At 46.1% G+C, this 26,384-nt stretch overlaps 1 protein-coding gene across 1 annotated transcript in view; it reads left to right on the forward strand.

The window, feature by feature from the left end:
* LOC142301615 (TRPM8 channel-associated factor homolog) overlaps nt 1–26,384 on the forward strand; it is a 123,044-nt gene that overhangs the window by 14,798 nt on the left and 81,862 nt on the right. The window contains exons 3-4 of the mRNA XM_075342643.1: nt 659–1,584; nt 1,794–1,888. Coding sequence (XP_075198758.1) covers nt 659–1,584; nt 1,794–1,888 — 1,021 coding nt within the window. The remainder of the gene's footprint in view (nt 1–658; nt 1,585–1,793; nt 1,889–26,384) is intronic.

The following is a 26,384-nucleotide window of genomic DNA, read 5'->3' on the forward strand; positions in this document are numbered from 1 at the left end:
GGGGTCTGACCAGATATTCAAGATCAATTCCGGACCAGAACCAGGATTCTTTTAAAAACCCGGTTGGACCCGTCGATCCCAGGTATCTGCGAATCCATCCAACACTACTCCATAGTATTATAAAAAGTTATTAGATGAAATTTAAAGAAGTCCCCCCATGAACTTTTTTTTCTGTCTAAATCAATACATCTGTTTACGTCGTGTATTGTCAATGTGTTAGTACACTCACCTATGCCATCTTCACCGACAAACAACTATACTGTTCTAAACGCAAAAATTTCAGCTTTTGCCTAATTTGTCACTGTAGTCTGTCATTTGTTGTTTTCCTATTTTAATTTTTAAATATGGAATTTTACACACACACGTTCTACATTGTGTTTTGGAGTCTCCCAGGATCTTGGATGCTTCCTTCTTCTTTCTAGTAACTGTATTAATATGACACCTATGTTGACTACATGGAGGGTATTTAGTCTTAGCACGTGGGGTAGCATAAGCTTTAACCTGCATTCACAACCCCAGCTTGAAAATAGATGACACATTTTCTTAATTGGCCAATCAACTGAATGTTTTATAACTCTATCTGCTGTCATCTTGATGTAAAGGGTGCTTCAATATCTCTTATCTCTTAGTGCTAATTTGATTATTCTCTTCTTTAAAGTATGAACTTTTCCGCAGACCAAAAGTCTATCCTGCAAAATATAACCAGTCTGGACATCAGTGGGTCAGGGGTCCCTTCAGAACTTCTACTTCACGGACCTCTGACATTTCCAGTTGGAATGACTGATGACTATCGATGCTTTGCTGGTGCCGCCTTTTATGGCAGAGGACGGGTTGTTGTTGAAGCACATGAAGAATTTTTAACTAAATCTGAACTTAAGACTTTCACCATTAACACAATTTCTTGGTTAGACAAGGGTAGAAAGGGGAAGATCGGTGTTAATAAAGAATTGGGATCCCTTGTTGACATCTTGCAGAAAGAAGGCTTACCTTGTGTAGTATCTCATTTGGTTCCAGGGCTCAGTGTATATTGCTGTACATCTTACAGTGATTGGGAAGCTGAAAAAATCCAAGAGTTTGTAGCAGAGGGAGGAGGTCTTCTTATCGGTGGACAATCTTGGTCCTGGTCCCTCTCCAATCCAGACGTGATTTCTCAATATCCTGGCAATAAAATCCTTAACAAACTTGGAATCGCCATTCTGCCTACGAGAATTGAGCCAAAGGTGTATAAAACATTAGATTACCAGTCAGCAACTGAAACATATCACTTTCCCAAAGCCTTGTGCCAACTCCTGAAGGACTTTAAAAGTGAAGCTGAATTAAAACCACCCCTGAGTTCATGGTTGTATCCGCTCAAAAAGGATGTGACAGGTTTCTTGCAGTTACCAGCGAGTCCTATTGTTTCACCAATGTGGCAAGAGCTTTCAGACCTAGTACAAACAAATCAATTACCCAATGTTAGTAAAGAGAATCCAGTAAAAAGCTGCTCCAAAGAGGCTTTCATCATGACCCTGGCCCAGGAAATGAGCTGTCTGGATAAACTGAATGATTCCTATGTAACAGTGCATATTGATGCAACAAACTTAGGTAATGAATATATAACTAAAATGTATACTTTACATACATACTTTACAGATTAATTCATATTCCAACAAATCATTTTATATGTCTTTTTTCATAGAATCATAAAGTGATTCTTCTGCAACACAAGATCTGAATATAACACGTGTTTTTATTTTGACTATTACTTTAATTGACTGGATTGACAAATATTTTCTTAATTATTTTATATCAAGGTGCTGATGCCTGGAGAAGTACTGGACTCTACCTGTCTCCCAGGAAAAAAGCAACACTTTTATTTCCAGCATCAGCTGTAGGGAAAGGTCTACAGGTAATTTTTAGAATTAGAGTGGCAATGTATAAAGTCTGATCAAGTAGTTAGGGTTCACTCACACTGATGTATAAGACGGCCGATTACTATCCAATGTTTTATTGGATAGTGCTCGCTCCACTGTTATACTATGGGGCAGTGCCCCCAGCATTTATTTTCTTATGCTGAAAAAAAAACAAAACGCCGTATGCTGCAATTGGTAGTGTATAGTTGACGGTGCTCACCCATTCACGTCGATGAGTGCATGTAAAACATCGGACTGCTCTTAGATGTCCCACAAGTGCAATCTGATATGTGCCAAGGCAGGCAATGGACAAGATGGAGAAATTATGTTCCCCATCTTCTTCTCACCTGTTATCCTATTTTCGCATATGAGATAATTGGATCTCAGTAAACTAACACTAGGCTTACAGCAGAATTTGAGCTGAGTGTCATTTGTATATAGCATCTGATTCTCTGGCATGAGAATGTTCGCCCATGTGAGCGAGCCCTTAGCGTGATTATATTAAAGAACTAAGAGCATAGAAATTTCCTTTAAATTTGAATATGCAAATGAATCTCCACCTCTTAACTTTAAGTTGATTTCCGGTAAAAGATTTTGTGCTTAGTTATCTCTTAACTGTTTGTAGCAATCTGAGCTATCTTTCTAAATAACGCGTTAAATCGCTATGTATGAACATAGATATTATAGATAGCATGTTTACGACCCGTCGTTGCCTCAGATAGGGCCGGACGAATGTTGCAGCAATTTATTTTCTACCCATACACTAGTTTTCTTGACCACGAGTTTGTTTAATTAGCTGAGTTCCTGTTAGTAAAGTGAAAATTATATGATCTAAAATGACTAGTAGGAATCTAACTCAATTTTCACAATCAACTTCAAGGTACAGTAAGACAACAGTGGGAAACTACTCACAAATCTCTTGTCCACTGTTTTGATCTGTAACTGCAAATTCAAACAATGGAGGTGTAATTAAATGCAAACTGTCAGGACGATGTTGATACATTATAATATTAAAAAAATAAAAAGTTTATACTCACCCAATCCTGATTACCTGAACTGCTGCCTCAATCTCCTCTTCTATGGTGGCCAGTAGAGGTGGTGCAATGCAATAATGTAATTGCACTGCCCTTGTGGGCATGCTGCCATCTCCTAAACCGCAGTCCTGCAGCTATCTGCTTCTTAGGAGACAGCGAGAACGTTTATATACAGTGATTTCAAATACATAATCTTGTACTAAATAGTGTACATTATATTACTAAATATTGATAAGGACTATATAAGGGCAAAAATCGCATAAACTAAGCAGCAAGAAAAGAGGAAAAAGCGATCAAGAGCCCAATCATACAAGGATAGTAGTTGTGTCAAATATTAATTTTATTATCACATATATTTATTTATTTTAATTTATACAAGTACTTTTTTCGGACAACTAATGTGCACCATAAATATATACATATAAAACGGAACTATAGATATTAGTCTCAATCATATATACCCAAGAATAATATCTGGATACGGATAGATATATATATAATACTGTGTATCAATTATATATCTACAGGGCTGAAAAGAACCATGTGCAGACATTCAATATCAGAGCATACTGTGTCAAATATCAATCATCACTAGATATCACAATATATCATAAATCCTGTGTTTGATTGATGCATAACAAACACAAAATAAATAATTGTGTCCATACCACAATGAATCACTGAGGCTCTACTGAACAACCAATTAGTCCTGCCTGTCACATGGATCAAAACAGCGCTGCTGCATAGTAAACTCAGAATAAATAGTTGCGTCCGGACCACAAAGGGTCACTGTTGCTACACGGAACAGCCAAATATCCTGTAGTATCATGTGGATCTAAGCGGCATTCGCTGCACCGAGGCAGTTACGTCCGCTCAGGTTCACATAAAGTTCACATCAAGATAAACACAGCATTACAGCATTATTATATATATGCACATGGGTTGAAATAGTTACCATTAAAGAGAGAATACCACCCGACACGTGTTTCGATCTTTTTATCAAACACTAGCGTTGACGTCACGGGCTCCCGCGATACAGCTGAGAACGTGGCGGGCATAGAAGGCAGTGACAGCGCTGACGTCAGGAGTGCAGGAGATCGTCAAAGCAGGTAATGATCTCATCTAACCTCCTGACAGCAGCGCTCGTCATCCCCTGCAGTGACCTGGGCTGACCTATTGATGTTAGCTCAGGGCACTGTACTACTCTCCCAGCCAATGGGGAACATTCTGTTTGACTGGGACAGTGACTATGGTACGGATCGTCGTGGGACCCCCTTATTGGATTACGCCAGACCCATATTTGATTGTTCTTTTCAATAAATTAGTGAAAGAGAGAATGTTTTGGGGACTGTTTTTTCAAATAAAACTTTTTTTGTTGTCTATTTTTTTTTTTTTTATTACTGACTGGGTTAGTGATGTCGGGTATCTGATAGACGCTTGACATCACTAACCTCAGGGCCTGATGCCAAGTGACATTACACATCTGGCATCAGCCCCATAAATTACCCCGTTTGCCACCGCACAAGGGCAATGGGATGAGTTGGGGCAAAGCGCCAGGATTGGCACATCTAATAGATGCGTCACTTCTGGGGCGGCTGTAGCCTGCTATTTTTAGGCTGGGGAGTGTCCAATAACAGTGGCCCTCTCTAGTCTGAGAATACCAGACCACAGCTGTCTGCTTTACCTTGGCTGTTAATCCAATTTGGGGGGGACCCCGTGTTTTTTGTTTTAAATTATTTATTTAATTTAAAATAACAGCATGGGGTGCCCTCTGTTTTGGATTACCAGCCAAGGTAAAGCTGCCAGCTGTGGTTTGCATGCTGTAGCCGTCTGCTTTACCCTAGCTGGCTACAAAAGATAGGTGGGACTCCACGTCGTTTTTTTTAATTTATTTTTTGGCTAAATACAACAAGGCTAAGCACCCTTTAGTGCCCCATGAAAGTCACTAAAGGGTGCCAGCTAAGCATATGCAGGGGGTAGGACATTATATATGTCTTTCTCATCTATCTATCTATCTATCTATCCCTCTGTTCGTTCATTCATACATTGATCCTCTATCTCGCTCTCTCTCTATCTATCCATTTCTATATCTACTCATCTATTTATATTTCTTGCTGCTTCCGTTTTTTTGGTCCTCAAAAAAAACGGAAGGGACACGGATGCATCCGTGAAAAAAAGGACTGTTTTTTTGTGGATCACAAAAACAGAACAGTCATGTGAATGTAGCCTACATGTGTTCCCTATGGGGGTAGGGGTTGGTACAGAACGATGGTGGGGGGGGGTCGGTGCAGAACGATGGTGGGGGGGGGTCAGTATAGAGCTCCGTGTGTGTGTCTGTGTGTGTGTGTGGGGGGAGGGTTGCAGAGCCTGATGTGGTGTGGGGCGCAGAGCCCTATGTGTGTGTGGGGCGCAGAGCCCTATGTGTGTGCATGTGTGTGTGTTTGGGGGGGCGCAGAGCCCGATGTGTGTGTGTGGGGGGGGGTGCAGAGCCCGATGTGTGTGTGTGTGGGGGGGCGCAGAGCCCGATCTGTGTGTGTGTGTGGGGCGAAAAGCCCGATGTGTGTGGGGGGGACAGAGCCCAATGTGTGTGTGTGTGGGGCACAGAGCCCGATGTGTGTGTGGGGGCACAGAGCCCAATGTGTGTGTGGGGGGGCGCAGAGCCCGATGTGTGTATGTGTGGGGCGCAGAGCCCGATGTGTGTGTGTGTGTGTGTGGTTATCAAAGTTATAGGGTATTGGTGTGCACTCAGCTGAAATATGGTTTCATTAGAGGTGCTAGTGTGGGGTCAATAGTCCCAGAACGTATTATATAATAGACACTGCACTCTCTTGTTGATAAAATGAAGACAACAAGTTGTTTTCTTTGCAAAAAAAGTGATTTTTTTATTTGATGGCGACAAAAGATGGTGGACGTTTCGGCCCAACGGCCTTTATCATGTAGAGTCGCTCCACAAGAGGGCTGTTTCAGAAGATTAGAAGAAAATAATGGAGCAGGATGGAAGGAGTACCACCAAGAATAATTTATGATACAAGATTTTCCAGAGGATGAAGTCTGGGAGTAGGTTAGATTTCCTTTGGCTGGAAGAAATAGTGTACATGTATTCCAATGGAAGAGATTTCCAGCTTTTATCTTTATATATTCATGTGGATCACATAGACGTTTGGGTGGTTGTAAGAGGACATGTAGATAAGCACCATCTGATAGAGGCTCCTGCAGACTACTCTCATATAGAGGAAGAGTTTCTAGGCATTGGTGGGGTGGATATTTTCCTTCACTGTTAAGGAGAAGAGCCTTCATGAGAGAGGTAAAGAAGAACCCCAAGATCACTGGCTGAGCTCCAGAGATGCAGTAGGGAGATGGGAGAACGTTGCACAAAGTCAAATATCACTGCAGCCCTCCACCAGTCGGGCGCAATTATGGCAGAGTGGCCAGACGGAAACCTCTTGTCAGTGCAAGACATATGAAAGCCCCCATAGAGTTTGCAAAAAAACACATGAAGGACTCTCAGACTATAAGTAATAAGATTCTCTGGTCGGTGAGAAGAAGATAGAACTTTTTGGTGATAATTCTAAACAGTATGTGTGGAGAAAACCAGGCACTGCTCATGACCTGCCCAATACAATCCCAACAGTGGAACATGGTGGTGGCAGCATCATGCTATGGGGGTGTTTTTCAGCTTCAGAGACAGGACGACTGGTTGCAATTAAAGGAAAGATGAATGCAACCAGGTACAGAGATATCCTGGAAGAAAACTTCTTCTAGAGTGCTCTGGACCTCAGAAAGTTCACCTTTCAACAAGACAATGCCTCTAAGCACACAGTGACTGGCCAAGCCAGTGCCCTGACCTAAACCCAACTGAGCATCTCTGGAGAGACCTGAAAATGGCTGTCCACTAACGTTTACCATCCAACCAGATGGAACTGGAGAGGATCTGCAAGGAAAAATGGCAGAGGATACCCAAATCCAGGTGTGAAAAACTTATTGCATCATTCCCAAGAAGACTCATGGCTTTACTAGCTCAAAAGGGTGCTGCTACTCAATACTGAGCAAAGGGTCGGAATACTTATGACCAGGTGGTATTTCAGTTTTTCTTGTTTAATAAATTTGCAAAAATGTCTACATTTTGGGGTTTTTTTCAAGATGGGGTGCAGTGTACATTAATGAGAAAAAAATGAACTGTTTTGATTTTATCAAATGGCTGCAATGAAACAAAGAGTGAAAAATTTAAAGGGGTCTGAATACTTTCCATATGCACTGTAGATAAATAGATAGATGACAGGAGATAGATTAGATGATAGGAGACAGCTAGACAGACAGACAAACATTGAAGGATAGTCAGACAGACAGCTAGAATGGAAGAATAGAGGACACAGGGCACAGAGGAGGGGAGGGCACCCTCTGCTGGAGCCTGTGCAGAGCAGGAGAAGACAGGACACAGGGTACAGAGGGGAGGGTGCCCCCTGCTGAAGCCTGTGCAGAATAGGAGCAGCAAATGAAAATGAGTTGCTGACTTCCTGCGGCACTCCCTCTGCTGTCTACTGGCTGGCACCATGTGCGACCGCACTAGTCGGACGTAGGTGATGACAATAACATCTTTTTGCAACAATCTGATCTGCCAACACTGAAAAATCATTGCCTAACGACATCGCTGTGGCTGGTGAACTGCCTCTTTTCTAAGGGGGCGGTTCGTGCAGCATCACAGTGACGTCACATGGCAGCCGTCCAATTGATGTGGAGGGGCGGAGAGCAGCCGCAGGAAAGTGACGCCCACCTCGTTGCCGGAGGACGCAGGTAAGCTGTTGTTCGCCGTTCCCGGGGTGTCACACGTAGCGATGTGTGCTGCCTCAGGAACGACGAACAACCTACGTCCACAACGACCAACGAGATTTTGAAAATGAACGACGTGTCAACGATCAACGATAAGGTGAGTATTTTTGATCGTTCACACTCGCTCGGAGCTGTTACACGCAACGACGTCGCTAACGACACCAGACGTGCGTCACGAATTCCGTGACCCCGACGACATATCATTAGATATGTCATTGCATGTAACGGGGCCTTAAGTCGCATCTGATATCCAGTGTGCACTCAGATCATTGCAGGAAATGGACACCAGCTGGGGGCAGCGTACATTTGTGTAATAAATTATGTAACTTTAGTGGTGTGACGTTTGATGAACTTGACAGATGGGTGTGACCACACCCCTCATTTCACCCATACTAAGCCCATAAAGGTGTAGCTGGCTGGGGCTGTAAATGTCAAAAGATGCAATATTTTGCGGAATTGCCAAGTTGTGCAAAAATATTGCAACTTATCAAGGTGTCTATGCTAGATTTTTGAAGAATGAACCTTAATAGTAGAGATCAGCAAGCCACTAGAGGCTCGAGTCCGGTTCGGTTCATCGAACGTTGGCCGCGTTCAAGTTCGGTTCGACGAACCGTTCGAAGAACCTCTCGAACCCCATAGAAAACAATGGCAGGCAAACACAAACACATAAAAACACATAGAAAACACCTTCAAAGGTGTCCAAAAGGTGACAAACAACCCTGAAGACACCACAAACACATGGGAAAGTGACAAGGACATATACTCATGCGAAAACAAAACAGCTGGACGAGGAAAAAGAGGAGGAGACACAGATATAGGCATGTCATGCCCTTCTAAAATAATGTAAAACACAGCAAAGGGACTCCAAGCAGAGTCTCCTTTTTTCCCAAAATTGATCCCCACAGACATCACTTCAGTGGCATCACTTGTGCCCCAGTTTCAAACTTGACGGGTAGATTTGCATCAAGCACATTCCAAAATACGCCAGCCTTAATTGTCCCCGGGATGACACCGGGGTAGGTAGCAAAGTCTTTGCTGATCCATGATTTGTTCATCTTGGATCATTTTTAAAAACACTGCAAGGGGACTCCAAGAAGAGTCTCCCTTTTTTCCAAAAATTGGGCCCCACAGACACCCCTTCAGTGGCATCACTTGTGCCCCAGTTTCAACCTTGACAGCTAGATTTGCATCAAGCACATTCCGAAATACGCCAGCCTTAACTGTCCCCGGGATGACACTGGGGTAGGTAGCAAAGTCTTTGCTGATCCATGATTTGTTCATCTTGGATCATTTTTTGAAAACACTGCAAGGGGACTCCAAGCAGACTCTCCCTTTTTTCCAAAAATTGGGCCCCACAGACATCCCTTCAGTGGCATTACTTGTGCCCCAATTGCAAGCTTCACAGGTAGATTTGCATCAAGCACATTCAAAAATACGCTAGCTTTAACTGTCCCTGGGATGACACCGGGTACCAAAGTCCTTGCTGATCCATGATTTGTTCATCTTGGATCATTTTTAAAAACACAGCAAGCAAGCGGACTCCAAGCAGACTCCCTTTTTTCCAAAAATTGGGCCCCACAGACACCCCTTCAGTGGCATTACTTGTGCCCCAATTGCAAGCTTCACAGGTAGATTTGCATCAAGCACATTTAAAAATACGCCAGCCTTAACTGTCTCTGGGATGACACCTGGGTACCAAAGACCTTGCTGATCCATGATTTGTTCATCTTGGATCATTTTTAAAAACACAGCAAGCAAGCGAACTCCAAGCAGAGTCTCCCTTTTTTCCAAAAATTGGGCCCCACAGACACCACTTCAGTGGCATCACTTTTGCCCTAGTTGCAAACTGTATGTTTTGATTTGCATCAAGCACATTCCAAAATACGCCAGCCTTAACTGTGACCGGGATGACACCGGGGTAGGTAGCAAAGTCTTTGCTGATCCATGATTTGTTCATCTTGGATCATTTTTAAAAACACAGCAAGCAAGCGGATTCCAAGCAGACTCTCCCTTTTTTCCAAAAATTGGGCCACTCAGACACCCCTTCAGTGGCATCACTTGTGCCCCAGTTGTAAACTTCACAGGTAGATTTGCATGAAGCACATTCCAAAATACGCCAGCCTTTACTCTCCCCAGGATGACACAGGGGTTGTAAAGTCCTTGCGGATCCATGACTTATTCATCTTGATGAACGTTAGTCTGTCCACATTGTCACTGGACAGACGCGTGCGCTTATCTGTCAGCACACACCCAGCAGCACTGAAGACACGTTCCGAGACAGCGCTGGCTGCGGGACACGACAAGATCTCAAAGGCGTAAGTGGCGAGCTCAGGCCATTTTTCAAGATTTGAAGCCCAAAATGAGCAAGGCTCCAGTTGTAAAGTCATGGCACCGATGTTCATTTGGAGATACTCCTGTATCATCGTCTCCAGCCGTTGACTATGTGTTGGACTTCTTGTCTCTTGTGGCCATGCATTGGATGGTCTAAAAAAATTATGAAACGATTCCATAAAATTGCTGTTACCAGCACCAGATACGGTGTATTGTCCCACTAGTGCAAAGATATTTGCAGCACGTCTCCCTGCATTGCACACTCAAACTCATTGTTACTAAGCCATTATACTAGCAAACACTGAGTGAACTTAGTGGCATCCTAAACGTGGCTATTGGACTTCTGTATTGTCCCACTAGTGCAAAGATTTTTGCAGCACGTCTGCCTGCACTGCACACTCAAACTCATTGTTACTAAGCCATTATACTAGCAAACACTGAGTGAACTTAGTGGCATCCTAAACGTGGCTATTGGACTTCTGTATAGTCCCAGTAGTGCAAAGATATTTGCAGCACGTCTGCCTGCATTGCACACTCAAACTCATTGTTACTAAGCCATTATACTAGCAAAAACTGCTGCAACTTAGTGGCATGCAAAAAGGGGCTATTGTACTCCATTTGTGCCCCACAGGTGCCAAGCTATTTACAGCACCTCTGCATGACACCCTCCTGCTCTGTTTTTAAAAGCTATAATAATAGCAAAAACTGCTGCAACTTAGTGGCATAAAAAAAGCGGCTGTTGGACTTCTGTATTGTCCCACTAGTGCAAAGATATTTGCAGCACCTCTGCCTGCATTGCACACTCAAACTCATTGTTACTTACTAAGACATTAAAATACCAAAAATTGAGTAAACTTAGTGGCATACAAGAAGTGGCTGTTGTACTCCATTAGTGCCCCACTGGTGAAAATCTATGTGCAGCACCTCTGCATGACACCCTCCAGCTCTGTTTTTAATAAGCTATAATAATAGCAAAAACTGCTGCAACTTAGTGGCATACAAAAAGTGGCTGTTGTACTCCATTTGTGCCCCACTGGTGCCAAGCTATTTACAGCACCTCTGCATGACCCCCTCCTGCTCTGTTTTTAATAAGCTATAATGATAGCAAAAAATACTGCCATTTAGTGGCATCATAGAACTGGCTGTTGTATTTCATTATTGTCCCACTGGTGCCAAGCTATTTCTAGCACCTGTGCAGGACATCCTCCTGCTCTGTTTTTAATAAGCTATAATGATAGCAAAAAATACTGCCAGTTAGTGGCATCATAGAACTGCCTGTTGTATTTCATTATTCTCCCACTGGTGCCAAGCTATTTCTAGCACCTCTGCATGACACCCTCATGCACATTTTGCTACGCTAATTTATAGCAAACACAGGGAATTCATTGCTGCATTTGATAATTCAGGGGGATAGAAAGTGATGCTTCCTTTAGCTTTTCCTTCTGTTCATAGACAGCATCAGCCTAACTACAGCTGCAGCCTAACAACAGTGTTTCGCCTAGTGAGTATGCTCAGCCTGACTGTGCCATTCCGGAGGCTAAGTCTTCATTTCGGGATAGGGCATGCTCCCACACTTAGTGCGAAAAGCCTCTTTGCACAGGTACTTGCATTCCGTGCCGGGTCTAAGTCCTGTTTTATGCCTAGACACCATGCTAAAGCTGATAGTCTTTTTTCAGAGACTGTATTTCATGCAACTGAGCATGTGCAGGCACTTACTGCATCAGAGACTAGGTCCGGTAATGAACTCTTTGGCCCTGCCCCTGATGTGGGGGGCCCATATAGACCACAGGGCATCAGGTGTCCTGACGATGTGGCTATGCCACTCCCAAATGCCTTGCAGAGGCCCGCCCCTATGACTTGTCACCTCATTATTGATAGTCAGACGATAACTGGTGAGGTGTTTGTGTCGTGGCAGCCATGAGGTCATTATTGAAGTTTCGGTTCCAAATAGGACGCTAGTTATGCCACTCATGACGTGTCACTCTGCTTTTGTCTCCAGGAGGTGCATTGTGGTCCACCCTGGTTTGGGGCGGACCAAGGTTAAAAAACGGGCTGGAGCCAACAAGGAGGTGCACAGTCTTCTATTATGCTCCGAGAGAGCACACCTCCATGTGTTGAACCCATTGCGGCTTTAGGCCAGAGGTAGGCATTGATAGGGCGTCGATGCAGGCCGCCACCACAGTTATTAACGCAGAACGGTTAAGACCAGCTCCTATTCTACAAGTCCTGCTTGTGCAGCCCAGTGGCATTAACAGGCCTGCTGCTGCTGATGCGCCTGCTGTCCACAGGTGTGGCCCCAATGCACACGGTCAGCGTACTGAATGGCCCCTGTGATGTTAACAGGGAGTTCCTGGGCTGGGTGGGCATGTGGACCCTGTGATGCTAACAGGGCTCCCAGTCTCAAGATCCGAGTGGCGTCTAACTCGGTTCAGGCAACTATTAGTTTCATAGCCACACAGATCTGTATCCTCCATCTAACCTTCCAGTTGCCAACCTCTCCTTTTCCATCTGGGAGCACGGTGGACACTGACTGCTGATGGGGATATATACCTTTCTCTTTCTTTTCTTATTAATATTTGTTATATAGTGGTAACATAGTATATACCACCTTATCCAAATCTGCCAGTCCCACCGTAACAGATGGTGTTTCTTCATCAAATGTTACTTTTGCTTAACCAACAAACCCACAGACAAAAACTTTTTTCCCCTTTCCAACACACCTGTTCCCCTTTCCACCAGCATCTGTCCTTTTTGAACTCATTTGGTATATGACCAAAAGTGCAACTCTGCAGGGACACCGTACTCAATGCCATCTCAGCACAGCAGACAGCCCTCGGTCCCTCAGATGTGGACAAGTAAAAGACCATTTCCTCCTATCCATGACAAAGCGTTGAGATTCACTCTGTGCAGCACTGGTGTTTACTGGAAAAGCAGATCTAAGAATCCGTACCACCTTCTGCAGGTACTCCTGTATACGTGCGTCCCTTTCTATGGCAGGAATTATTTCGCCAAATTTTGTCTTGTACCGGGGATCTAACAGTGTGGCAACCCAGTAGTTAGCATTACTTCGAATTCGTACAATCCGAGGGTCATGTTGTAGGTAGTGCAGCAAGAAGGCGCTCATGTATCTTGTGCATCCAGGAGAACCAAGTCCTTGGTGTGTTGGTGGCAGAGAGGTGAGAATCGTGCCTCCTTCCTCTGCCCTCTCCCCCCAACCTCGCACAACCTAAATGTGAGCAAGCTCTCACTCATCTGCTGAGTCTTCCATGCCCATCGCCAGTTTGTCCTCCATTTCTTCATGGGCTCCTGCACCTTCCTCAACAATTTTTGCAGATACTATGCGCCCTTGTTAATCCCTCTCCCCCACCATGACTGCCGCCTAGGTGCCGCTCACCGTCTGGACCTTGTAGATCTTATTATCCCTTCTGCATATGACTCCTCCTGTACTTCCTCCCCTTCCTCTTGGACCAACACCTGACTCCGAATAATGCATACAGTGTGCTCCATCTTGTAGATGACCAGAATTGTCACGCTGAGAATGGCATCGCCAGTGCTAAAGATCTTCGTCGATATTTGTAAACTGTGTAGAAGGGTGCATAGGTCCTTGATCTGACACCACTCCAGCAGCGTGATCTGCACCACCTCTGGATCAAGTTAGCCCAGGGTATACGTCATACCGTATTTCAGCAGGGCTCTGCGGTGCTGCCACAGACGCTGCAACATGTGCAGATTCAAATTCCTGCGTGTCAGAACATCGCATTTCAGGCGTTTAACCGCCAGACCCTAAGACTTCAGGAGCGATGAAAGTTGTTGAGCTGCTGGGTGCGAAGGATGAAAGTGAGCACATAGCAGCGTGCCCGCTGCACAAGGCCATGTAGGCCGGGATGGTATTTTAAAAATTGCTGGAGAATCAGATTCAACACGTGAGCCATACAAGGCACGTGTGTCACATTGCCCTGACGAAGGGCCGCAGACAGGTTTGCATCATTGCCGCACACGGCTGTAAAGTCACCAACGTAGTCCACTCAATCAATTTGTACTCCGGTCGCCAGGTGACAACGTGTTCCTTTCGTGCATAGTGCTGATGATGGGAAAGGAGTCGATGCCAGCGGCGCAGGTGGACGCAGGTTATGCTCACCCACTGGGCTGCGTTACCTTGACAGATGCAGAACCACAGGCTGAATGTAGGTGGTGGGTATCTCACAGATGAAGTACCATCATTCAGCTACAACCAATGGGAATACACCGCACCCTTTTTTAGGCCCCTCCTGTCTGCAGACCACTGCCAGACAAAGCTATGAACCTCTTGTTACTGTTACCCCCAGTTCAGTTTTATGATTTTGTGTGCTTGTTACCTGTGACTACTTTTCCTGCTTGCTGTTTATGTACCTCGTTGGCCAATCCGCATTTCACCTCTGCTTGTTTTCTGATTAAGTCCTGGCCATCCCATTATGTTCCTCTTCCTCAATTAATGTTTTGACCCTGCATGACTACTATTCTCTGGAACTGCAGCCTTCCACAGGTATTGATCAACTTGGGCCCTGTGTAATTCCAAATCACTGTATAGGGGTTAAAGGGTTTCAGGGTTCTGGGTGTCCAGCTTGGTGAGTGGCTTCCCTCTAGCCTATCCTTAACAGCCCATCTGAGTGTGTCGATACAGGCAGGCGTTACACCGTGCCCTGGTCAGAAGGCCATGTAGGCCGGGATAGTGTTTTAAAAATTGCTGGACAACCAGGTTCAACACGTGAGCCATACAAGGCACGTGTGTCACATTGCCCTGAAGAAGGGTCGCAGACTGGTTTGCATCATTGTCGCACCCGACCTTCCCTGGCTGCTGGTTGAGTGGAGACAACCATTGATGAAACTCGGTCTCACTCTCCAGAGCTAACCGTCCACAATTCCTCAGCGGTATCTCACATTTCCCTTACATTTCAAAGTAAACATTTGACCGCCTGATGGCCTTGAGCTCTGCTGCCAGCATAGTAAGGAGGTGTGTGGGATTCCTTGGGCGCAGTTACAAGGAAGGGTGGACTGACCACACAGGGTTTGGGCCGAGGTGGAGGACCCACACGAGGTTGAGGAGGCAGAAGCAGTGGAGGAACTTGTACATACAGAGGAAGGATTGACACACAAGTCGTGGGGACGGCAAGACTTGTACAGCAAACCCTTCTCCATCTCTCACCACAGTTACCCAGTGCCCAGTCAGCAACATGTAACTCCCCTGTCCATGCTTACTGGTCCAAGTATCTGTGTTGAAATGCACCCTGTCACACACAGAGTTTCTCAAGGAATCAGTGAGGTTGTGTGCGACCTACTGTGGTAGCGCGGGCATGCCTTTCTTGGAGAAGGAGTGACGACTGGCCATCGGCTCTTGGGGAACTGCAATGGGCATAAGGTCTTGAAAATCCTCGGTTTTAAAAGGGTGTAAAGGCAGCCTTTCTGTTGCCAACAAGTTGCAGATGATGAAACTCAACCTCTTAGTCATGTCATGCCCTTCGATAATCATGTAAAACACAGCGAGGGGACTCCAACCACAGTCTCCCTCATTTCCACTAATTGGGCCACACACACCCCACTTGACTGGCATCACTTGACCCCCCTTTTCAAAATGAAAAAGATGCTTTGCATGAAGCACTCTCAAAAATACGCGTGCCTTTCACGTCCCCTGGATGGCCCAGGGGAAGAAAAGTCCTCTGAGTGCCATGACTTGTTCATCTTGGTTCTTTTTTCAAAAGCGAGGGGACTCCAACCACAGTCTCCCTCGTTTCCACTAATTGGGCCACACACACCCCACTTGACTGGCATCACTTGATCCCCCTTTTCAAAATGAAAAAGATGCTTTGCATGAAGCACTCTCAAAAATACGCGTGCCTTTCACGTCCCCTGGATGACCCAGGGGAAGAAAAGTCCTCTGAGAGCCATGACTTGTTCATCTTGGTTCTTTTTTCAAAAGCGAGGGGACTCCAACCACAGTCTCCCTCGTTTCCACTAATTGGGCCACACACACCCCACTTGACTGGCATCACTTGATCCCCCTTTTCAAAATGAAAAAGATGCTTTGCATGAAGCACTCTCAAAAATACGCGTGCCTTTCACGTCCCCTGGATGGCCCAGGGGAAGAAAAGTCCTCTGAGAGCCATGACTTGTTCATCTTGGTTCTTTTTTCAAAAGCGAGGGGACTCCAACCACAGTCTCCCTCGTTTCCACTAATTGGGCCACACACACCCCACTTGACTGGCATCACTTGATCCCCCTTTTCAAAATGAAAAAGATGCTTTGCATGAAGCACTCTCAAAAATACGCGTGCCTAGATGACCCAGGGGAAGAAAAGTCCTCTGAGAGCCATGTCCACATTGTCAGTGGACAGACACGTGTGCTTATCTGCCAGCAGACCCCCAGCAGCACTGAAGACAGGTTCCGAGAGAACGCTGGCTGCAGGACACGACAAGATCCCCAAGGCGTACGTGGCAAGCTCAGTGAATTTATCCAGATTGGAAGCTTAAAATGAGCAGGGCTCAAGTTGCACAGTAATGGCATTGACGTTTCCTTGCATATACTCATATATCTGTGTGTCCTCCTCTTTTTCCTTGTCCAGCTCTTTTGTTTTAGCATGAGTATATGTCCTTGTCACTTTCACATGTGTTTGTGTTGTGTTGTGAGTTGTTTGTCACCTTTTGGACACCTTTGAGGGTGTTTTCTAGGTGTTTTTATGTGTTTGTGAATGCCTGCCACTGTTTCCTATGCAGTTCGAGTTCGGTTCGTCGAACGTTCGACGAACCAAACTGAAATGGGACCTCCATTCAGCGAACCGAACTCGAGCCGAACCACGACCGGTTCGCTCATCTCTACTGCTTAGGTCCGCTCCACTAGTGGTGCAAAAGAGACGGACAGCAGCACAAGCCGCACAAAGCTCCTACCTATGTTCGCTCCCCTAGTGTGCGAGGATACGAACAACTGCCAGACGCAGTATAAGGAACGTTACCCTAGCTGCAACGTCTACCTACGAGTAGAATCACAAGGCCCAGCCGGACCATGTGCCTCAGGCACCTACCTATGTCCGCTCCACTAAGATGTAAGGATACGGACTGCAGCCGAAGCTGTAAGGTACAATAACGCTACCCTGCCGGTAGCGCTCACCTAGCATAGACAGAGAGATGCCTAGAGGGACGTGCACAGAGCGTCTACTCTCATGCATGAACCAAGAGGACTGAGCGCCGAGCGGCGTGCGTCAGGGTCTTATATAGACTCTGTGCCTCATCCAAGATGGAGGACACCAGAGCCAATCCGCTGCCAGAATGACAGCAATGACGTCACGCTGGCCTATCACCGAGCAAAGCGTCACAAGCACATGACCAGCGACCAATCGGCATAGAAGGTGTCAGAGACATGTGACCACGTGTCACAAGCACATGACCAGCGGCCAATCAGCTTAGAAGGTGTCAGAGATATGTGACCTCGTGTCAGCGATGATGTCACCCGCACATGTGCAATGGCTCCAAGATAGGACTAAGGGCGGCTTTGCACATTACGACATTGCAGGTGCGATGTCGGTGGGGTCAAATCGAAAGTGACCCACATCCGGCGTCACTTGCGTTGTCGTAGTGTGTAAATCCTAGATGATACGATGAACGAGCGCAAAAGCGCCGTTATCGTATCATCGGTGCAGGCTCTGACATTTCCATAATGCCGTTGCCGCGACAGGTATGATGTAGTTCCTCGTTCCTGCAGCAGCACACATCGCTGTGTGTGAAGCCGCAGGAACGAGGAACATCTCCTTACCTGCCGCCAGCAGCTATGCGGAAGGAAGGAGGTGGGTGGGATGTTTACATCCTGGTCATCTCCACCCCTCCGCCGCCATTGGTCGCATGCCATGTGACATCGCTGTGATGCCGCACGACCCGCCCCCTTAGGAAGGAGGCGGGTCGCCGGCCAGAGCGACGGTCGCAGGGCAGGTGAGTGCATGTGAAGCTGGCATAGCGATAATTATCGCTACGCCAGCTATCACAAGATATCGTACCTGCGACAGGGGCGGGGACTATCGCTTGCGACATCGCAGCATCGGCTTGCGATGTCGCAACGTGCAAAGCCCGCCTTAGTCTCCAGCGCTTGCACATGTGCAGTAGCAAAAAATCTGAACATAGTCTCCAGTGCCACAACAACCGTAACAACGTGCTTCCAGTACTCCGACTCTGTCCAGGAAGGTGCAAGGTAACTTCGTCGTCAGTTGCATCCTCATCCACCACCTCTGGTGACCTCCTCAAGTGCCTGACTGTGGGTTGACAGTAAGTGGGATCTAGAACTTCATCATCAAGCATTGTGTTTGCACTCCCCTCGCCCTCAGACCTAACCTCTTCCTGCCCTGACTGAATAGTTAAGTTGTCATCCCAATCTGGTATCTGCGTCTCATCGTCATCAGTATGTTCCTCATTGTCTCCACCAACAGGTGTTACAGTTTGGGAATGAGGGTCTACATTATGCTCAGAAACCTGGTCATCAGGGCCTGAATCTGAGTCACAAAGCTTCTGGGCATCACAGCAGACCATTTCCTGGTCTGTACTCACTGTAGCTTGGAAGCAGACCTCTGATTCCCAGGCTATAGTGTGACTGAAAAGCTCTGCAGACTCAGCCATCTCTGTTACCCCATACTCTGCAGGGCGGGTGGAGACTTGAGAGCTGGGAGAAAGCAAGTGCGATTGGGATGGCAACTCAGAGGACTGTTGTTTTTTGGATGTTGAAGTTGAGGTGGAGGAGAGGCCACTTGTTGGAGCACTTGAGATCCATTCTAGCATGTTCTTTTTTGTGCATCATCTACCTTTGTTACAGTTGTTCGGTTCCATAAAAAAGGGAGCACATCGGATTGTCCATGGAAAGTAGTAGACATCTTACTTTTGCTGGAAGATGGCCTATCTTCAGCAGATGTCAATGTAGCTTTCCCACCTTCCCCATGGGCACAAGCTTTTTTTCTTTTTCCAACATGCCTGTTCCCCTTTCCACCAGCATCTGTCCTTTTGTCACTCATTTTGTTAGCGACAAGATTGGACACTTAAAATGTGGTAGCAAAAATTGAGAGGTGGTGTAGATTGCAGAGGTGGTCTAGCTTTATTGACAGCTGAAAAAACAACACTGACTATCCCAGACAATTTTAGTATGGCCCTAACAGTGGCAGCACAGTTTGCAATTAGAATTGTTTAATAAATTTGCAAAAATGTCTACATTTTGGGGTTTTTTTCAAGATGGGGTGCAGTGTACATTAATGAGAAAAAAATGAACTGTTTTGATTTTATCAAATGGCTGCAATGAAACAAAGAGTGAAAAATTTAAAGGGGTCTGAATACTTTCCATATGCACTGTAGATAAATAGATAGATGACAGGAGATAGATTAGATGATAGGAGACAGCTAGACAGACAGACAAACATTGAAGGATAGTCAGACAGACAGCTAGAATGGAAGAATAGAGGACACAGGGCACAGAGGAGGGGAGGGCACCCTCTGCTGGAGCCTGTGCAGAGCAGGAGAAGACAGGACACAGGGTACAGAGGGGAGGGTGCCCCCTGCTGAAGCCTGTGCAGAATAGGAGCAGCAAATGAAAATGAGTTGCTGACTTCCTGCGGCACTCCCTCTGCTGTCTACTGGCTGGCACCATGTGCGACCGCACTAGTCGGACGTAGGTGATGACAATAACATCTTTTTGCAACAATCTGATCTGCCAACACTGAAAAATCATTGCCTAACGACATCGCTGTGGCTGGTGAACTGCCTCTTTTCTAAGGGGGCGGTTCGTGCAGCATCACAGTGACGTCACATGGCAGCCGTCCAATTGATGTGGAGGGGCGGAGAGCAGCCGCAGGAAAGTGACGCCCACCTCGTTGCCGGAGGACGCAGGTAAGCTGTTGTTCGCCGTTCCCGGGGTGTCACACGTAGCGATGTGTGCTGCCTCAGGAACGACGAACAACCTACGTCCACAACGACCAACGAGATTTTGAAAATGAACGACGTGTCAACGATCAACGATAAGGTGAGTATTTTTGATCGTTCACACTCGCTCGGAGCTGTTACACGCAACGACGTCGCTAACGACACCAGACGTGCGTCACGAATTCCGTGACCCCGACGACATATCATTAGATATGTCATTGCATGTAACGGGGCCTTAAGTCGCATCTGATATCCAGTGTGCACTCAGATCATTGCAGGAAATGGACACCAGCTGGGGGCAGCGTACATTTGTGTAATAAATTATGTAACTTTAGTGGTGTGACGTTTGATGAACTTGACAGATGGGTGTGACCACACCCCTCATTTCACCCATACTAAGCCCATAAAGGTGTAGCTGGCTGGGGCTGTAAATGTCAAAAGATGCAATATTTTGCGGAATTGCCAAGTTGTGCAAAAATATTGCAACTTATCAAGGTGTCTATGCTAGATTTTTGAAGAATGAACCTTAATAGTAGAGATCAGCAAGCCACTAGAGGCTCGAGTCCGGTTCGGTTCATCGAACGTTGGCCGCGTTCAAGTTCGGTTCGACGAACCGTTCGAAGAACCTCTCGAACCCCATAGAAAACAATGGCAGGCAAACACAAACACATAAAAACACATAGAAAACACCTTCAAAGGTGTCCAAAAGGTGACAAACAACCCTGAAGACACCACAAACACATGGGAAAGTGACAAGGACATATACTCATGCGAAAACAAAACAGCTGGACGAGGAAAAAGAGGAGGAGACACAGATATAGGCATGTCATGCCCTTCTAAAATAATGTAAAACACAGCAAAGGGACTCCAAGCAGAGTCTCCTTTTTTCCCAAAATTGATCCCCACAGACATCACTTCAGTGGCATCACTTGTGCCCCAGTTTCAAACTTGACGGGTAGATTTGCATCAAGCACATTCCAAAATACGCCAGCCTTAATTGTCCCCGGGATGACACCGGGGTAGGTAGCAAAGTCTTTGCTGATCCATGATTTGTTCATCTTGGATCATTTTTAAAAACACTGCAAGGGGACTCCAAGAAGAGTCTCCCTTTTTTCCAAAAATTGGGCCCCACAGACACCCCTTCAGTGGCATCACTTGTGCCCCAGTTTCAACCTTGACAGCTAGATTTGCATCAAGCACATTCCGAAATACGCCAGCCTTAACTGTCCCCGGGATGACACTGGGGTAGGTAGCAAAGTCTTTGCTGATCCATGATTTGTTCATCTTGGATCATTTTTTGAAAACACTGCAAGGGGACTCCAAGCAGACTCTCCCTTTTTTCCAAAAATTGGGCCCCACAGACATCCCTTCAGTGGCATTACTTGTGCCCCAATTGCAAGCTTCACAGGTAGATTTGCATCAAGCACATTCAAAAATACGCTAGCTTTAACTGTCCCTGGGATGACACCGGGTACCAAAGTCCTTGCTGATCCATGATTTGTTCATCTTGGATCATTTTTAAAAACACAGCAAGCAAGCGGACTCCAAGCAGACTCCCTTTTTTCCAAAAATTGGGCCCCACAGACACCCCTTCAGTGGCATTACTTGTGCCCCAATTGCAAGCTTCACAGGTAGATTTGCATCAAGCACATTTAAAAATACGCCAGCCTTAACTGTCTCTGGGATGACACCTGGGTACCAAAGACCTTGCTGATCCATGATTTGTTCATCTTGGATCATTTTTAAAAACACAGCAAGCAAGCGAACTCCAAGCAGAGTCTCCCTTTTTTCCAAAAATTGGGCCCCACAGACACCACTTCAGTGGCATCACTTTTGCCCTAGTTGCAAACTGTATGTTTTGATTTGCATCAAGCACATTCCAAAATACGCCAGCCTTAACTGTGACCGGGATGACACCGGGGTAGGTAGCAAAGTCTTTGCTGATCCATGATTTGTTCATCTTGGATCATTTTTAAAAACACAGCAAGCAAGCGGATTCCAAGCAGACTCTCCCTTTTTTCCAAAAATTGGGCCACTCAGACACCCCTTCAGTGGCATCACTTGTGCCCCAGTTGTAAACTTCACAGGTAGATTTGCATGAAGCACATTCCAAAATACGCCAGCCTTTACTCTCCCCAGGATGACACAGGGGTTGTAAAGTCCTTGCGGATCCATGACTTATTCATCTTGATGAACGTTAGTCTGTCCACATTGTCACTGGACAGACGCGTGCGCTTATCTGTCAGCACACACCCAGCAGCACTGAAGACACGTTCCGAGACAGCGCTGGCTGCGGGACACGACAAGATCTCAAAGGCGTAAGTGGCGAGCTCAGGCCATTTTTCAAGATTTGAAGCCCAAAATGAGCAAGGCTCCAGTTGTAAAGTCATGGCACCGATGTTCATTTGGAGATACTCCTGTATCATCGTCTCCAGCCGTTGACTATGTGTTGGACTTCTTGTCTCTTGTGGCCATGCATTGGATGGTCTAAAAAAATTATGAAACGATTCCATAAAATTGCTGTTACCAGCACCAGATACGGTGTATTGTCCCACTAGTGCAAAGATATTTGCAGCACGTCTCCCTGCATTGCACACTCAAACTCATTGTTACTAAGCCATTATACTAGCAAACACTGAGTGAACTTAGTGGCATCCTAAACGTGGCTATTGGACTTCTGTATTGTCCCACTAGTGCAAAGATTTTTGCAGCACGTCTGCCTGCACTGCACACTCAAACTCATTGTTACTAAGCCATTATACTAGCAAACACTGAGTGAACTTAGTGGCATCCTAAACGTGGCTATTGGACTTCTGTATAGTCCCAGTAGTGCAAAGATATTTGCAGCACGTCTGCCTGCATTGCACACTCAAACTCATTGTTACTAAGCCATTATACTAGCAAAAACTGCTGCAACTTAGTGGCATGCAAAAAGGGGCTATTGTACTCCATTTGTGCCCCACAGGTGCCAAGCTATTTACAGCACCTCTGCATGACACCCTCCTGCTCTGTTTTTAAAAGCTATAATAATAGCAAAAACTGCTGCAACTTAGTGGCATAAAAAAAGCGGCTGTTGGACTTCTGTATTGTCCCACTAGTGCAAAGATATTTGCAGCACCTCTGCCTGCATTGCACACTCAAACTCATTGTTACTTACTAAGACATTAAAATACCAAAAATTGAGTAAACTTAGTGGCATACAAGAAGTGGCTGTTGTACTCCATTAGTGCCCCACTGGTGAAAATCTATGTGCAGCACCTCTGCATGACACCCTCCAGCTCTGTTTTTAATAAGCTATAATAATAGCAAAAACTGCTGCAACTTAGTGGCATACAAAAAGTGGCTGTTGTACTCCATTTGTGCCCCACAGGTGCCAAGCTATTTACAGCACCTCTGCATGACCCCCTCCTGCTCTGTTTTTAATAAGCTATAATGATAGCAAAAAATACTGCCATTTAGTGGCATCATAGAACTGGCTGTTGTATTTCATTATTGTCCCACTGGTGCCAAGCTATTTCTAGCACCTGTGCAGGACATCCTCCTGCTCTGTTTTTAATAAGCTATAATGATAGCAAAAAATACTGCCATTTAGTGGCATCATAGAACTGCCTGTTGTATTTCATTATTCTCCCACTGGTGCCAAGCTATTTCTAGCACCTCTGCATGACACCCTCATGCACATTTTGCTACGCTAATTTATAGCAAACTCAGGGAATTCATTGCTGCATTTGATAATTCAGGGGGATAGAAAGTGATGCTTCCTTTAGCTTTTCCTTCTGTTCATAGACAGCATCAGCCTAACTACAGCTGCAGCCTAACTACAGTGTTTCGCCTAGTGAGTATGCTCAGCCTGACTGTGCCATTCCGGAGGCTAAGTCTTCATTTCGGGATAGGGCATGCTCCCACACTTAGTGCGAAAAGCCTCTTTGCACAGGTACTTGCATTCCGTGCCGGGTCTAAGTCCTGTTTTGTGCCTAGACACCATGCTAAAGCTGATAGTCTTTTTTCAGAGACTGTATTTCATGCAACTGAGCATGTGCAGGCACTTACTGCATCAGAGACTAGGTCCGGTAATGAACTCTTTGGCCCTGCCCCTGATGTGGGGGGCCCATATAGACCACAGGGCATCAGGTGTCCTGACGATGTGGCTATGCCACTCCCAAATGCCTTGCAGAGGCCCGCCCCTATGACTTGTCACCTCATTATTGATAGTCAGACGATAACTGGTGAGGTGTTTGTGTCGTGGCAGCCATGAGGTCATTATTGAAGTTTCGGTTCCAAATAGGACGCTAGTTATGCCACTCATGACGTGTCACTCTGCTTTTGTCTCCAGGAGGTGCATTGTGGTCCACCCTGGTTTGGGGCGGACCAAGGTTAAAAAACGGGCTGGAGCCAACAAGGAGGTGCACAGTCTTCTATTATGCTCCGAAAGAGCACACCTCCATGTGTTGAACCCATTGCGGCTTTAGACCAGAGGTAGGCAGGGATAGGGCGTCGATGCAGGCCGCCACCACAGTTATTAACGCAGAACGGTTAAGACCAGCTCCTATCCTACAAGTCCTGCTTGTGCAGCCCAGTGGCATTAACAGGCCTGCTGCTGCTGATGCGCCTGCTGTCCACAGGTGTGGCCCCAATGCACACGGTCAGCGTACTGAATGGCCCCTGTGATGTTAACAGGGAGTTCCTGGGCTGGGTGGGCATGTGGACCCTGTGATGCTAACAGGGCTCCCAGTCTCAAGATCCGAGTGGCGTCTAACTCGGTTCAGGCAACTATTAGTTTCATAGCCACACAGATCTGTATCCTCCATCTAACCTTCCAGTTGCCAACCTCTCCTTTTCCATCTGGGAGCACGGTGGACACTGACTGCTGATGGGGATATATACCTTTCTCTTTCTTTTCTTATTAATATTTGTTATATAGTGGTAACATAGTATATACCACCTTATCCAAATCTGCCAGTCCCACCGTAACAGATGGTGTTTCTTCATCAAATGTTACTTTTGCTTAACCAACAAACCCACAGACAAAAACTTTTTTCCCCTTTCCAACACACCTGTTCCCCTTTCCACCAGCATCTGTCCTTTTTGAACTCATTTGGTATATGACCAAAAGTGCAACTCTGCAGGGACACCGTACTCAATGCCATCTCAGCACAGCAGCCAGCCCTCGGTCCCTCAGATGTGGACAAGTAAAAGACCATTTCCTCCTATCCATGACAAAGCGTTGAGATTCACTCTGTGCAGCACTGGTGTTTACTGGAAAAGCAGATCTAAGAATCCGTACCACCTTCTGCAGGTACTCCTGTATACGTGCGTCCCTTTCTATGGCAGGAATTATTTCGCCAAATTTTGTCTTGTACCGGGGATCTAACAGTGTGGCAACCCAGTAGTTAGCATTACTTCGAATTCGTACAATCCGAGGGTCATGTTGTAGGTAGTGCAGCAAGAAGGCGCTCATGTATCTTGTGCATCCAGGAGAACCAAGTCCTTGGTGTGTTGGTGGCAGAGAGGTGAGAATCGTGCCTCCTTCCTCTGCCCTCTCCCCCCAACCTCGCACAACCTAAATGTGAGCAAGCTCTCACTCATCTGCTGAGTCTTCCATGCCCATCGCCAGTTTGTCCTCCATTTCTTCATGGGCTCCTGCACCTTCCTCAACAATTTTTGCAGATACTATGCGCCCTTGTTAATCCCTCTCCCCCACCATGACTGCCGCCTAGGTGCCGCTCACCGTCTGGACCTTGTAGATCTTATTATCCCTTCTGCATATGACTCCTCCTGTACTTCCTCCCCTTCCTCTTGGACCAACACCTGACTCCGAATAATGCATACAGTGTGCTCCATCTTGTAGATGACCAGAATTGTCACGCTGAGAATGGCATCGCCAGTGCTAAAGATCTTCGTCGATATTTGTAAACTGTGTAGAAGGGTGCATAGGTCCTTGATCTGACACCACTCCAGCAGCGTGATCTGCACCACCTCTGGATCAAGTTAGCCCAGGGTATACGTCATACCGTATTTCAGCAGGGCTCTGCGGTGCTGCCACAGACGCTGCAACATGTGCAGATTCAAATTCCTGCGTGTCAGAACATCGCATTTCAGGCGTTTAACCGCCAGACCCTAAGACTTCAGGAGCGATGAAAGTTGTTGAGCTGCTGGGTGCGAAGGATGAAAGTGAGCACATAGCAGCGTGCCCGCTGCACAAGGCCATGTAGGCCGGGATGGTATTTTAAAAATTGCTGGAGAATCAGATTCAACACGTGAGCCATACAAGGCACGTGTGTCACATTGCCCTGACGAAGGGCCGCAGACAGGTTTGCATCATTGCCGCACACGGCTGTAAAGTCACCAACGTAGTCCACTCAATCAATTTGTACTCCGGTCGC

The sequence above is a fragment of the Anomaloglossus baeobatrachus genome, chromosome 4 (assembly GCF_048569485.1).
Source record: "Anomaloglossus baeobatrachus isolate aAnoBae1 chromosome 4, aAnoBae1.hap1, whole genome shotgun sequence".
Lineage (NCBI taxonomy): Eukaryota > Metazoa > Chordata > Amphibia > Anura > Aromobatidae > Anomaloglossus > Anomaloglossus baeobatrachus.